The following is a 13,474-nucleotide window of genomic DNA, read 5'->3' on the forward strand; positions in this document are numbered from 1 at the left end:
AGAAGGCATCTTTTTAAGGAATAAGGATATGCTGATGTTGACAGCTGCTAAATGAAAGGTGGACAGCTCAGCATGACTCATGGGTTACCACGTGATCATAACCAATGAAAAAGCACCAGGTGTCTCCAGGGACACGTGGCGCAAATCGATTGGAGGAGGCCAACAAAACCCTAATTTGGTCTCAGCTCAATCAGTGGAAACCCTAGCACTATAAATACATCATAACGTACACAGTTACAGACACATTGATTCACATTGAAGCATATTCAATCACACAATCATACAGAGTAACATACAGTATTCAGCATTTTAAGCAATACTTCCCAAAATTCCCTTACTCTCACATTATCATCTTCTCCTACATATACTTATTCTCACGCCGGAGGGTTACCCCAAAGAGGACCCCTCTGTCCCTTTCTGAGGGGTAAGTAACGGCGCTGTTCATTTTGTAGGTGGAAGAACACAGATCCAGAAGAACCATCGGTGAAATAGTATAATCACACCCGAGGAAAGTAGATCTGCTACCAGTGAGTAGATCCACGTTTCTTCACTTTCTAAATTGTTTTTTCGCTTAGCCTTATCATGCAAGAAAATATAGATGGTGGACCGGAGTCCAAACATTGTCAACAAATTGCACTTTGTCATTACTTACACTATACACCAATCAAACCATTATACATTTATAAAGATTTCTATATGGGGTCAAACCTATACATAATTAAAGATGAAAATTGTACATAATACTTACAAATAGTTTAATTGTTTTCTACTATGCCAGTATGCTAGTGAAATTTCAATTATCTTCCAAACAATTTAAAACTTACTTTGGTAAGGGAAAGGGTATCCATTTTTCTCCACATTAAAAAAAAAAAAAAAAAAGTTCTTTGAACTTTTCTAAGGTGATGGTATTCATGTTTCTTCATACCTAAATTTCCTAAAAGACTTTTTAATAAATATTTAAATAAAGAAAAACAAATGTAAAAAGTAATAAAAAAACTAGAAAATTAGTTTAAATACAAAATATTAAACAAAATAAATTCCATTACTTTATACAAAGTTTTACTTTAATAAGAACGACAAAATAGTTAATAATAGTAATAATAATGGTATTAGTGTTTAACATGGTTATTTGGTAGCTTTTGTCTAATCACGGATACAAGTTATTTACAACTTAATTTAAACTCATAAGTTTTTTTATTTAATTTGAAGAGTATGAGTTATTTGTTTCCATCTCCATTTTTACGTGTAACAAGCATTGATATGTACCATGTTTTCGTTCTTTCACTATCAGTTGACAAGACTGAAGGCATTCTATCTAATTATTTGATAGATAGGTTTATTAAATAATGAAAAAAAAACTCATATTTACGAGTTGGTTGGCTAAAGAGTATTATTATTATCTTAAATTTTAAATAAAGTAAAAACAAAATATGAATATCAATTTTTACCCAATATATTTGGTCTTTGTAAGAGCCATGTAAATTACTATACTACCTGATTATGGTTCTCAATTAAAGGAGCATCTTTTTTATTTTGATTATAATAATAAAACAGTCAAGTTTAGTAGTAAAATTTAGATTAATTGGTCGAAAACTCGAAATTATATTAAGTGGTCAAAATTAAGTATAGAATTTTGGGGGAGCTTTGGCAAGGAACATTTCGATATCGATAGGGCAGACAAGTATTCACTATTGATCTCAATAAGAAAGAACTCGCAGTGAGAAAGTTAGTAACACTTAATGTTGTGTGGTAACAAGTTAACCTCGTAATTTAATCAACGACACTTCTTCGAAACATTAAAACTCAGTCTTCTACTTACTTTTGGAAAAGTCAGAGCATCTATGCCAAAAGTCAATGTAATCGAGAACCCACATGATTGAACTTTGAAAGGTCACCAACCAAGAAATTGTATTAAGTATTCAGTTTTCATAACATGTGTGTCATACTCATTTCATACCATAAAAGTATGACTTATTGGTATCCTTAGCACGATATTATATTAGATTTCATGTTTCATATTCATAATCTCAAAATACATGTATTCAACCAATAATTGTGTCTTAACTTTATTCCAAACCTTAAATAATTGCAAATATCCAGCCACACAAATTTAAATTAGTGTATAAATTTATTGAGCTGTGTAGCTTAACTGTCAACTGATGTGTTGGATATACAAGAATACATATATATGTTTAACTCTATAATAAGTCCTACTTCTGATATTTATATTTTATATACCACAGATTTGAGAGATGAATAGTTGTCACACGTTTATGTGACTATTAACAAGTCAAACATCAACATTGTCTTCACAAAAATAGATTAAAATTGCAAAACGTGTACAGCAGAAATTGTTCAACGCTGAAGTTCGTAGTTGCTTTTTTTCTAATTTTACAAATATTTTGTAGCTATAAAACATACTTGACAACTTGCATATTCGACTTATCATATTTCTCTCTACTTTTTTTTTTCTTTTTGAATAAATGGCACACGACATTGCCTTTCCCAGAATCTCACCCCACCTAATAAATTATTTTGGTACCATGTTGTTTTCTTTTTAAAAAGTGAATATATTCAAGTTATTTATAACAATGAGTTTTTTTTTCAATTAGACGCGTTTTTTAATTTTTTGAGAATTTTCTTATACCAACGTGATATTTTACCAAATGGTATCTTAAAGTGTTATAAAGTATTTCATCCTTCGAAATCGAGGGTTCTAGTCTTGTAATGGACACATGTTTAGTATTATTAAGAGTAGATAAGATTGCATTTAAAAAAATTGATTAGAAGTTTATGTATTGCTATATATGTGTAAACACATTAACGGGGTAATGTTATCGGGTAATCAGATTGGGTAATCGGACATATTACAAATTTCAATACCAAACCTATAAATTTTGAAAGTAATCCCGACCCCGTCCAATATGCTAATAGTACATGTATTAGTACCCATCCTGATCCCAAATGTTTTGGAATTCATTGTCATCTCTAGTTGTTTTAACTAATTAGCGCACTTCATGTCATATTATTTTTCTTAAGTTGTATTTATTTAATTTTCCTTCTAGTTTAAACTTAGTGAAAAAGGCCTATCTACGTGTGATATGACAAAAACATTTTTCACTTTTATGTAATAGTATTACGGATCTCACTTCTAATCATATGTACCTAACATGCTTTACGATATAAAATAAATGATATATTTGTCAAAGGAAATATTGATTAAATTTCTTGTTGAAGGGACATGATGGAGAAAGAGACTTCTTTTATTACATCACTTTGAAGTCACGAACTTTCTTTATACATACAACAAAATCGAATTTCAATCTTCCTAATTCTATTTTATAACTATTTAAACAAATGTACATTTTTTAAAAATTTAAAAATAAAAAATAATAAACAAAAAACAAGACGATTCAAGTTTTTCACCTCATCAACTTTTTCATTTCTTCAAGAATCAAACGAAAATGGAGGTTTCAAAAGATCATAAGGCGCCCAAAGCGCATCAAGCGGACAAGGCCGTTCCGCATCAAGCCTCACCCACGGCTTCCCTTTTCCACTCCAATGTAACAAACTCACAGGTCCGGGATGCAAATCCCGGCAAAGCCCTCGGAAATTATCCCCGCCAAGCCCGTGTTGGTTCCATCGGTGATCCACCGACGCAATTTTGCCAGCGAAAACAAGCAAAAAAGGCGGTAGAGAACCTAATATCAAAGAAAATATATTATCAGGCATACTACTACCATAGTTAAAGAGACATTGTTAATCGATTACTCTTATACATGTTAAAAACTTTCCTTAAAATATTAACAAACTTTATGTATTTAACGAAAGTTGTAATAAATGAATGGAAATAATTAAAGAATGAGCTAACTAATAAAATAAAATTATTGGAAAGTAAAGTATAGATAACAAAATGTTCAAAAAAATTAATTTCAATTTTGAAAGTTAAAGTTATATTAAAAATCAAAACTAAAAGTTCCTAACTTTATACTTTCACACTTTCATCTCTAAAGTTAAAATACTAACGTGTCAGCCCACTTTTTAACGTGTCGTGCTAAGATTGACCCATTTTTTATACAAAGGTAAATTGATGCGCTGCTCAACTTAATAGTTGTCTGTCAAATGATACGTACTTACGTAGTACCTGTGTTGTGATTTTACGGCGGTAATAATAATAATAATAATAATAATAATAATAAGAATAATAGTATACCTAATTCGTAAATCCTGGTTCGTTTTTGTAACTCCATCCATTCTTCGATTATTCTAGTGTAGTCGCCGGCACGCCACCGGTTTAAGTCGATGACCATAACACCGGTGTTAAAATAACAAGCTTTCCGGTCAGCAAAAGTCAACGACAGAGAGGGGTTTGACCAGAAAGTGGGAGTAAAGTAAAACGTAAAATTAGCATTACAATACTCCGGTGCAGCCAACACGGCGTCGTTTAGCGGTATATTCGCTAGCTTAGCAATGTCGTCAACGAGTACCAGATCGGAGTCAAGATACACCACTTTTCCGACGTGGGGTGGTAGGATTCCGGCCAGGTAGCTCCGGGCGTAGTTCAACGGGCAGTCAAGGGCGGATCGGATGGATGTGGAGATAAGTCCGGCGACGGTGGAGTCGTTGAAGGGGTAGATTTGGAATTTTAGGTATGGGAAGGTGGTGGTGATGGTGGCGCGTGGGTTTGACGCGCCGGTGGTGGAGGAGGTGATGAAGTGGAAGAATATGTTTTGTGGGCAGGAGGAGTGTTGGAGGATGGAGATTATGGCGGCGATGGATCCACGGAGGTAGGTGGCGTCGAGTGTCATTGCCACGTGGACGGTGGCGGTGGCGGTGGTGGTGGTGGGGCAGTCGGCGGCGTTGTAGAATTTGGGGGCTTCTTTGAATTGTTGGGTGGTGGATGAGATGGTAGTGGTGGCGGTGGCGGTGGTGGTGAATATTAAGAGGATGAGGAGGAGCGGTGGTGGTTTACGGTGGATCATGGTGGCCGGCGGTGGGTGGGTTTTTATTTAAAGTGAGAATGATTTGGTGGGTATTTAAGAGGGAATAGAAACAAGTGATTGATTGGGTTTCAAGTATGGACATGGTTTAGTCAAGTGTCTTTTTTTTATATAAAAAAAAGGAAAATATTTTTTTAGGTAAAATAATAATATTAATAATGGGAACAAGAATAGTAATAATATTAATAATAATAAAATATAGTGGAAGTTAGCTGCAAGCTGACCTCACCGCCCAAGGAAAATACCATTCGATAGTGAAGGAAAGCCTAATGGACTCCAAAAGAGATTTTCAAATAAAACATGTTACTAGAAAAAAAAATGAATCACTGTTTGTCCATGATAATGAACATGACTTACATTTTTTCTCATGTTACAAATCTCAAATTTAACCCGTATGTACAATAACGTGTAACCCGAATATGTCTCGTTTAACCAATTCATGCATATGTGTTAAACTGGTAGGGAGTATGTAAAAATGGGTTAACAAGTTATTAGGTTGGTTTGTTTAATGTAAAGGTTGGTTGGTCGATCTATTTTATTAAATTGATTAAACACATAAACTCGTCCATGACCCGTTTGACTAAGCATATTCAAATTCGACCTACTTATTTAAACCAGTCAATCTAAATACAACTAGTTTATTAAACAGGTTGGATACCTGAATGTGATAACCTAAAATTTGATTGTTTTCATATCATGTCATAAATTACGACCGGTATAAATAAGATATAATATGTATACTTTAATATATATCTATAGTATATAATAAATAAAAGTTTTCTCATGTCACATGTCATTCTCTTATGCATTCTTATTTTTTCTTCCCGCCTCTCTCCCTATTAATTATACAAATTTTTTAAAGTTCTTTTTATATATTGTTTGTTTAATAATTTCTCTAATTGTTTTTACAAAACGTATTTTATATTTTTTTAAAATGTTAGGTTTATTTATAACTGTGGAACAAAGGAAGACTCGAGAAGAGATTAAGGCAATGAGGTGGAATGATCTGAAGGAGTTAGTGATGAAAAGGCCTTGTCTTCAAATGAGTTAGTGGAACGATAATAATAATAGTAAAATATGAAAGACTAAGTAGGATAATTAGATGGGATTAGTTATGGACCAAAAAGGAAAGATGGGAAACATTTTTATAAAATGAACATTTTCATTGTTAAAAACACGTGGATCTTTAATTGAACCTGACCCGCCTTCTTTTCACCTGTAACCGTAATATCTTTATTTTTATCCAAATTTTGTCGATCAAAACCTTATCGATTCTCCTTTACTGTACATTCTTCAACTAAACGAACGTTTTCTTCTACTGATGGTTGGTTCGTATCGATTGTACCGTTTATGTTTTCATAATACTATTTTTCTTTAGTTGCTACCATATTTTTAATGTATTATCTAATTTTGTATCGAAAAAAGTTTTTAATGATTTGTGATTTATATTTAAGTTTGTGAATAGTAGTTATAATTTAACTTTGTACTTACTTAATGTATTATTCAACTTTATTCATCAAAAGTTATCACTTTCAAAATTTAAGTTGTTCAACCCGTGTAAAACACGGATACATGACCTAGTTACTAATATTTAAAAATGATGTCCTATGTTTTGAACATTAGTTATACAATACTTGTAACTCAAGAATAAAAGTAAGCAAAAATATTGTAATATAATGATAAAATTATATAACATAATAAGTATTTAACTGTTTCTATCACCGTCTAATGTTGACATCCCACAGGGCCGTGAAAATGGCACCCGAGCAACCAAACGCATATGACTTCATCTTTCTCTAAAAGCAACATCCCAACTTAAAATTGTGTAAACTTAAATTTAGAATATGACATCATATATAAGTAACAGTTAGAAACCCTTTAAGAAGTCTTAGAACTAATGAAATTAACTATTTACAAGTGTCCATGTATACATATTACTTATACAGTATACACACACTTAAATTTGGATGAAGCTATATAGGAGCTCAAGTCAAACCCTTTAGATACACTAGCCTAACTAGTTAATATCTCTTCCGGGCATGTTGTTTATAACTGAATTCAATAAAAGCTTGAGTTTGAACCGAACGCCTGAGGTTGAGGTTGAGATTGAGCTTAATAAGGGCTTGACTCGAACAAGCTTTAGCCGAGTTTGGGCGTCTCGATTACTTTAGAGTTGGCTCTAGAGCCTAGAGGTTCATTTAATATATAAATTTGATCGGGTTTCTAAGTTAATTAAAGGTGGTGGCCTTAACGAAGATCTTGGCTTCATTTGTCAAAGGATCTGCTAAAGGTGGAATCTACGTAGTCAAATAGTTAACACAGTTACTAAGTGAGTAAAACAACAAATAAGACAAATAATACAAAATGGCATATAAAACCTCACAATTATTATGTTTTAAGGGGCCTAATTTTGACTTTTATAGGTCTACTGGATTAATACCTAATGTTCTTTTTCAATTTCTAAAGTTTGTTTTATATTAGTATTAAGTACCCGCGTTACAACGGAGGACGTAAAACCATGAAAAAGTAGCGTTGAAATGCCATATCGGACCCTGTGTTGAAGGGGGCGTTGGACCCGCGCTTTGTGGCGGCGGACTGTTAAACCGAATGATAAGTGGATTTAAACGCATTCTCCTTATGGAGTATTAACACACAAAATTTAGACCAAAACGTAAAACATAGAAAATAATAACTAAGTCGACTTACGACTAACAAATCGCGACAAAGTCGTTGACCAGAGAAAAATAAACGTAAAAACGTTGATCATTCTTAATATTATTTTTATTCCTAGAAAATAAGAGAACTACTAAGAATCGTCAAAAATCAAAATACCCTTACGTACGAAGCATATGGAGTCGGTTTATGTTAAAAATACACAAAAAGTATTTTAAAACAGAAATCACATGTTAAGTTAGTCTCAAAACATATCACTCATGGCAAACTAGATAAACCATATGCATATTTAACTCTAAACTAAATTATCCGAAGTTAAAAATGATCCAATTAAATAAGTACAAAGAGAAGGTTCAAGGTTTTATAGGACACGTATGATTAAAAGAAAAATCATTCTTCTAGATTGACCTTAATTTTTCATTATTCTACACACATGTAAATAGGACTTTCCTATTAAATTATGGCAAATGATTCGTTTTGGTTCTTAAACCTTTTCAATATTCTACACATGAAAATTAAAATTTTGTGATACAAACAACAAGGTATAAAAAAGAATTATATGAAGAGGATGAGGATTTAATCTTATCTAAACACTTAATAAAATAAGAACATGTTTGCCATTATTCTTTGCCATTTAAAAGTGGATCAACTTACTTTACAAATAGTGACAAAAATAAGAAGAATTTATTTATAGTAAAAAAAAACACTTTAAAATAATAAAGAAAAATTTTTAAAAAATATTATAACTCAAAGTTTAATAAAAAAATGATTATTTTAAAAGCATAAAAATGTTTCTACCGTCTTTCTCGTTATTAAAAAAAGCATCGAAAAGACACAAAGTTGAGTGAAAAAAATCTTTGTGTTTTGTGTTTATTTTCGTCATTGATTGTATCTGTTTTTTTTTTTATATCGTGTTATATTACTCAAAGTTGTGTTATATTTTGTTTGGCATTGTGTTATATTCTGCGATCTATTGTGTCTTTTTTTGTTTATCCTTGTATTGCTTGTTCGTTTTCGACATCTTGTCTTTTTTTTGCGATCTATCGTGTCTTTTTTTGTTTAACATTTTGGTTTTTTATTTTTTTGTTTTTTATTTATATATTGAGTTGTGATTTTTTTCTATTTTTTAAATGATTTTTGTGTGCCACAAATGTTTCTCACATTTCTCATTTTTTGTCTACCTTTGTATTTTGACTTTACCATTAAAAGTAGTTTAAATTCAAAAAAAAAAATTGTTTTTATTTAAAAGCTTTTTTTACTCTTCACTATTAAACAGTATACCTAGTAGATTTTGATGAGTGTACTATTTAACGGTAATTATTTTCCCCAATTATTCGAGGGATATGATATTGGTACACCCTCACCCAAAATTCACACACATCAAATACAATCGTGTAAGGGTTATATGATCGTATGGAAGCGTCGTACAAATCCGCGTGACAAAGTACACAGAGCATGCAATCTGCACAATTCTGACCAGAAATCAAACGATAGTATGACACCCATACGAGCGTATGGAAAAAAAATATACAATCGTATGATGTTATTTGATATTTTATTTTGTTTCCTTGTATCTTAATTTGGGATGTTTTTTTCGTACTAATATAGGGTGTTAACAAGTGAGCAATAACACAACTAACAATAACATGACAATAAATAAATTTGCATAAAACACGTTGACTATAAATAAGAAAGCGACCTACATGCCATATATGTAAGATGTCAGCCATCTTACGTCGGGAGTTAACACACAAATCTTCAAAATTATAATTTCCTAAAAAAATTATACCCGAAGTTCATACGATCGTCGCGTAAAAAAGTAGAAACGATACTTAAGTATGAAAAACTAACAAAAAAAACTTTTAGGATCGTATAGTTGCTAAATTTGAAGTAGTAAATTAGCCATAAATAAGTTATTTAAATACCTTTTAAAATTTTGTATCCATAAAATCAAGCCGTAAGTTGTTTACAAAATATAAAAATTATAACATGGTTGTATAGTTGCTGGTTGTCTAAAAAGGGGAAAAAAAAAGTCAAGAGATCGTATAGCATGATCGTATAGTTGTAGTTTGTCTTAAAAAAAGTCATGATCGTATAGGGTCTATACTATTGTATGAAATTTCAAATCATGTTCTTGGGCAGCTGACAAAGAGCTGCGAAAAGCTGACAAGTTCTGAATCTTAAACGATCGTATGAAGTCTAAGGGTGTGTGAATATGTCAAAGGGTGTGTGACTAACTGGGGCCTTATTTTCGAAAAGTGAATGTTTGAATATAAACAAAGAAGCTTCTGATGGATAGGAACCAGACGCTACATTACAAATAAAAGAAAGTCAGTCGGTATAAAATAACTTAAAGAAGTAATTGTGATGAAAGTAGTACTGTGTGTTCACAATGATTCCTAGCACAATATTTAAGTTTTAGAGACCCGAAGCTTGACTATGTTAGGTCTAGAAGATTAATACGTGTTAGAAATAGAAAGATTAATTTATACAAAGTCCTTTCTGTACGAAGCATTCGAAGTCACCGTGCATTCTTGATGAGGGTACATACATCTGTATGACTACACAATAGAACTATGCAAACTACGTATCTAATTACGCAACATTATAATCAACATGTATATAAATAATTACCCAGCACATGTATATAATTACCCAAACTTATATCAACGTTTTTTGAAGTCATTTTATGGTGTTTTTAACCTAGCTACACCATGTATTTGTCGATAAGATAGGAATGAGTTGGATTGACAAATTGAGGTATTCGGGTTAAGTCAACTTATTAACCGCTTGAATAGATGGTTCTAAAAATGCTTTAAAAACTATGTGGAAAATGTTTTGTCTTTACTTTGAAATGTTTTGCTAATTGAATTTTAGTTTATTAGTCCCAATAAAATAAACCTTTTAGCAAAACTTTGTTGTTGTGCAAAGGGTAATGTATCAAAACGTCCATCAATCCATCAACATAGTCTGATAGCAGTACACTTTTAGTGACGGGCATTGCTTTGTTAGGCTTCATAAATTTATATAATAGTTACATATTTAACCCTTATTCAAAACCAACTATCCCATTATTTTTTTAGGGGCCACAACTTTTTCACACGTTATTATTTTAAAAAAATACATAATAAAAACGAGTATTTTATTCTCTTTAATTTAAGTATGGTATTAATATACCTTTTTAACTTTAAAAAGTTAACATATTAGGTGATTACTGGTTAGGATTGGCAACAAGTCGAGTCAGGCGAGCTCGGGCCATGTGTAAGACCAAATTAGGGTTGGAATGAGTCGATACAAAAAGAGTTAATTTAGTTCGGTTCGTGTCGTTACGGTTTTGAGTCGGAAGGGGTCAGGTCAGAACAAGTTTCAGATTAGAACAGTGTCGGGTCGAAACGGGATTCTAATCAAAACAGGTTGGTTAAAAAGTTGTCGATTTAAAATTACTGTATATTTTAGCTTTGCTTCTTGATTTTTACCACCGGTTACACATGTACTCTCTTTGCACGAATTACACATGGTTATGTGTGCAATGTCATTAGATGAATCATATGCCGACATTGATTATGTGGTTGATGTCAGGTTGCACGCCCACCCCACCGCACTGCGTAGACACCCACCTAGTTTTATTAAAAGCTTCAGCTACTCTGCCAAACACATACATATCTACAATATTACAGGTACAGCTACCAGCTACATCTTCCAGCCACTAGCCACCAACTTTCAGCCAACAACCACCAGCTAGTTTTGCCAAAAATGCCCGTATACTTTTGCGAATTTTTTTTATTTTTTATTTTTTTTTGTGATTACTAAGCTTGTTATTTCCTATAGTGATATCCTAAGCCCTTATGAGAGGTGTCAAGGTACTTTATCATACATGTCATAAGTATGGTTAGTTTGTAAGTTCAACTATTTTAACTATAGATTTTATTGTATTGAATTTCTAATCAAACAAATATGGACAATGCAAAAAACTTAATGTTATCAGTAATAGAGAAATCTTGATATTATATATACTTTTACAACATTAAAAATGGTTAAAAATGAAAGGGATACGAAATTAAAGATGGTTTAGAGATAAAATGGTAAGCGAATCCTTCACTAAAATGTAGTCACTCATACGCTAAATAAAAATTTATAGAATTCAAAAATTTACTTAGTTTCATTTTGTTTTAATCTAATGATTCTAATCTGAACCGAAGGTCCCAAACAATAGTGATGGTCAAAGAAGTAATAACAATTAACAGGTATATATGAATCCAAGAAGCTAGGTGGACATGTGCAAGTTGCAATTGTGTGACAGGAAAAAGTGTGCGAGCATTTAACATTTGACATTCTTTGACTCTGATAGTTTTTAATGGTTGACCATAGCGGAAAAATTGACGTTTTATTATTTTTCTATAAATTAATTAACTTTTATTTTTATTTTAGTTTATATTGAAAATACATTAAGCTTCCTCAGAAACACATGAAGCTTTTCATGGAGACGATCTATGTAGACTTGGTGGTGACATCCACCTCAAACCAACGGATACTAAATGAATTATTCCAAAGGTGTGTCGGTTACAGGTTGAGTGATATCTGAACACAACTTTTATACATGCGGATATTTTACATCAACTTTAATCTAGACACCCCTTTTATCCAAATAAATCAAATAGGTTGATATATTATATGAGTTGGTGGGTTGCAAAAATGTTGTAAATGGGATATAAACAAGTTGGTAGGTTTTCTATTATGCTTCTAAGCGAGTTAACAGATCGTCATGCTTAAGTAAACAGGATCAACACATCAATCTAAACCTGACACAGGCAAACTTAAAGCCAAGACATGGAAGTCGGCCACACTCCCATGGATTTTTTTTAGTATATGTGTCATAGAATCCCAAACGACTCCCAATAAATGTTGACACCGCACCCATCGAACTTTTACGACAATCCGCGAGAAAGTTTTGGTACCATCTGAAAGAAAAAGTGATTTAGATTTTTAAAAATTTACAAACATAGACCAACTATAAACTAACTATTAATTAACGTATATACGAGAACTTTTTTTTATCCCCCGTATTACGGGGGTTGTTTTATATTGTTTGTTCTAATATTTATTTATTTTTTTAATTTATATTTTTTTATTGTATGAAAGTTAATAATATACTTATGGTTTGATGATAAATTGTTTCATAAATAAATGAGATGTTATAACTCAGTTTAAAAGCTATATGGTTTTGATAAGATCCAAGACCAGTTTATTTTTTTTACTATGAAACTGGTTTTTTAATTATAAATAATATTTATGATAGTTAATATACTTATGGTTTGATGAGACCCAAGACCCGTTTATTTTTTTTTACTATCAAATTGGTTTTTAAATTTAAATAATATATATATATATATATATATATATATATATATATCTTTTTTTAAATAAATAAGATATTATTTTTTATTATATCCTATATTATAGGATTTTTACATAAATAATTTGGTGAGAATAACTTTTAATTTAATGAGATGTTATAACCCGTTTAAGGAATATCTGGGTTTGGTAAGACCCATGAATTCGGGTCAAATGCATGAGAAGCCTTCATTTAAAAATCAAGCAAATCTAGTGACTCCAAAAAAAGGGGGAGCGACCACATCGCAACTCGTAGGATTTTTATGTTTTCGTTTTATATATTATAGATTTGAAAATTGAAACTAATTGGACACCGATACCCTCCTATTTAAATTTAGCCCAATAACCATTACTAATTTGTAAAAAAGTTAAGCCTTACATAGTTAAGCCCAACAACCCAAACCTCATTT

General features: G+C 31.6%; 1 protein-coding gene across 1 annotated transcript; it reads right to left on the reverse strand.

Annotated features, from left to right (window-relative positions):
- Positions 1 to 3,210: 3,210 nt before the first annotated feature.
- LOC143558342 (putative galacturonosyltransferase-like 1) lies at positions 3,211 to 5,097 on the reverse strand. Its single transcript, XM_077047189.1, has 2 exons — positions 4,214 to 5,097; positions 3,211 to 3,701 (listed from the first exon to the last, which is right to left on the reverse strand). Exons 1-2 carry the CDS (start codon positions 4,980 to 4,982, stop codon positions 3,448 to 3,450), a joined length of 1,023 nt encoding a protein of 340 aa, XP_076903304.1. The 5' UTR covers positions 4,983 to 5,097; the 3' UTR covers positions 3,211 to 3,447.
- Between the last annotated feature and the right edge of the window lie 8,377 nt (positions 5,098 to 13,474).

This window comes from Bidens hawaiensis, unplaced genomic scaffold (assembly GCF_021521415.1).
Source record: "Bidens hawaiensis isolate Kalapana, Puna unplaced genomic scaffold, B.hawaiensis_p1.1 tig00019438_1, whole genome shotgun sequence".
NCBI classification, from domain to species: Eukaryota; Viridiplantae; Streptophyta; class Magnoliopsida; order Asterales; family Asteraceae; genus Bidens; species Bidens hawaiensis.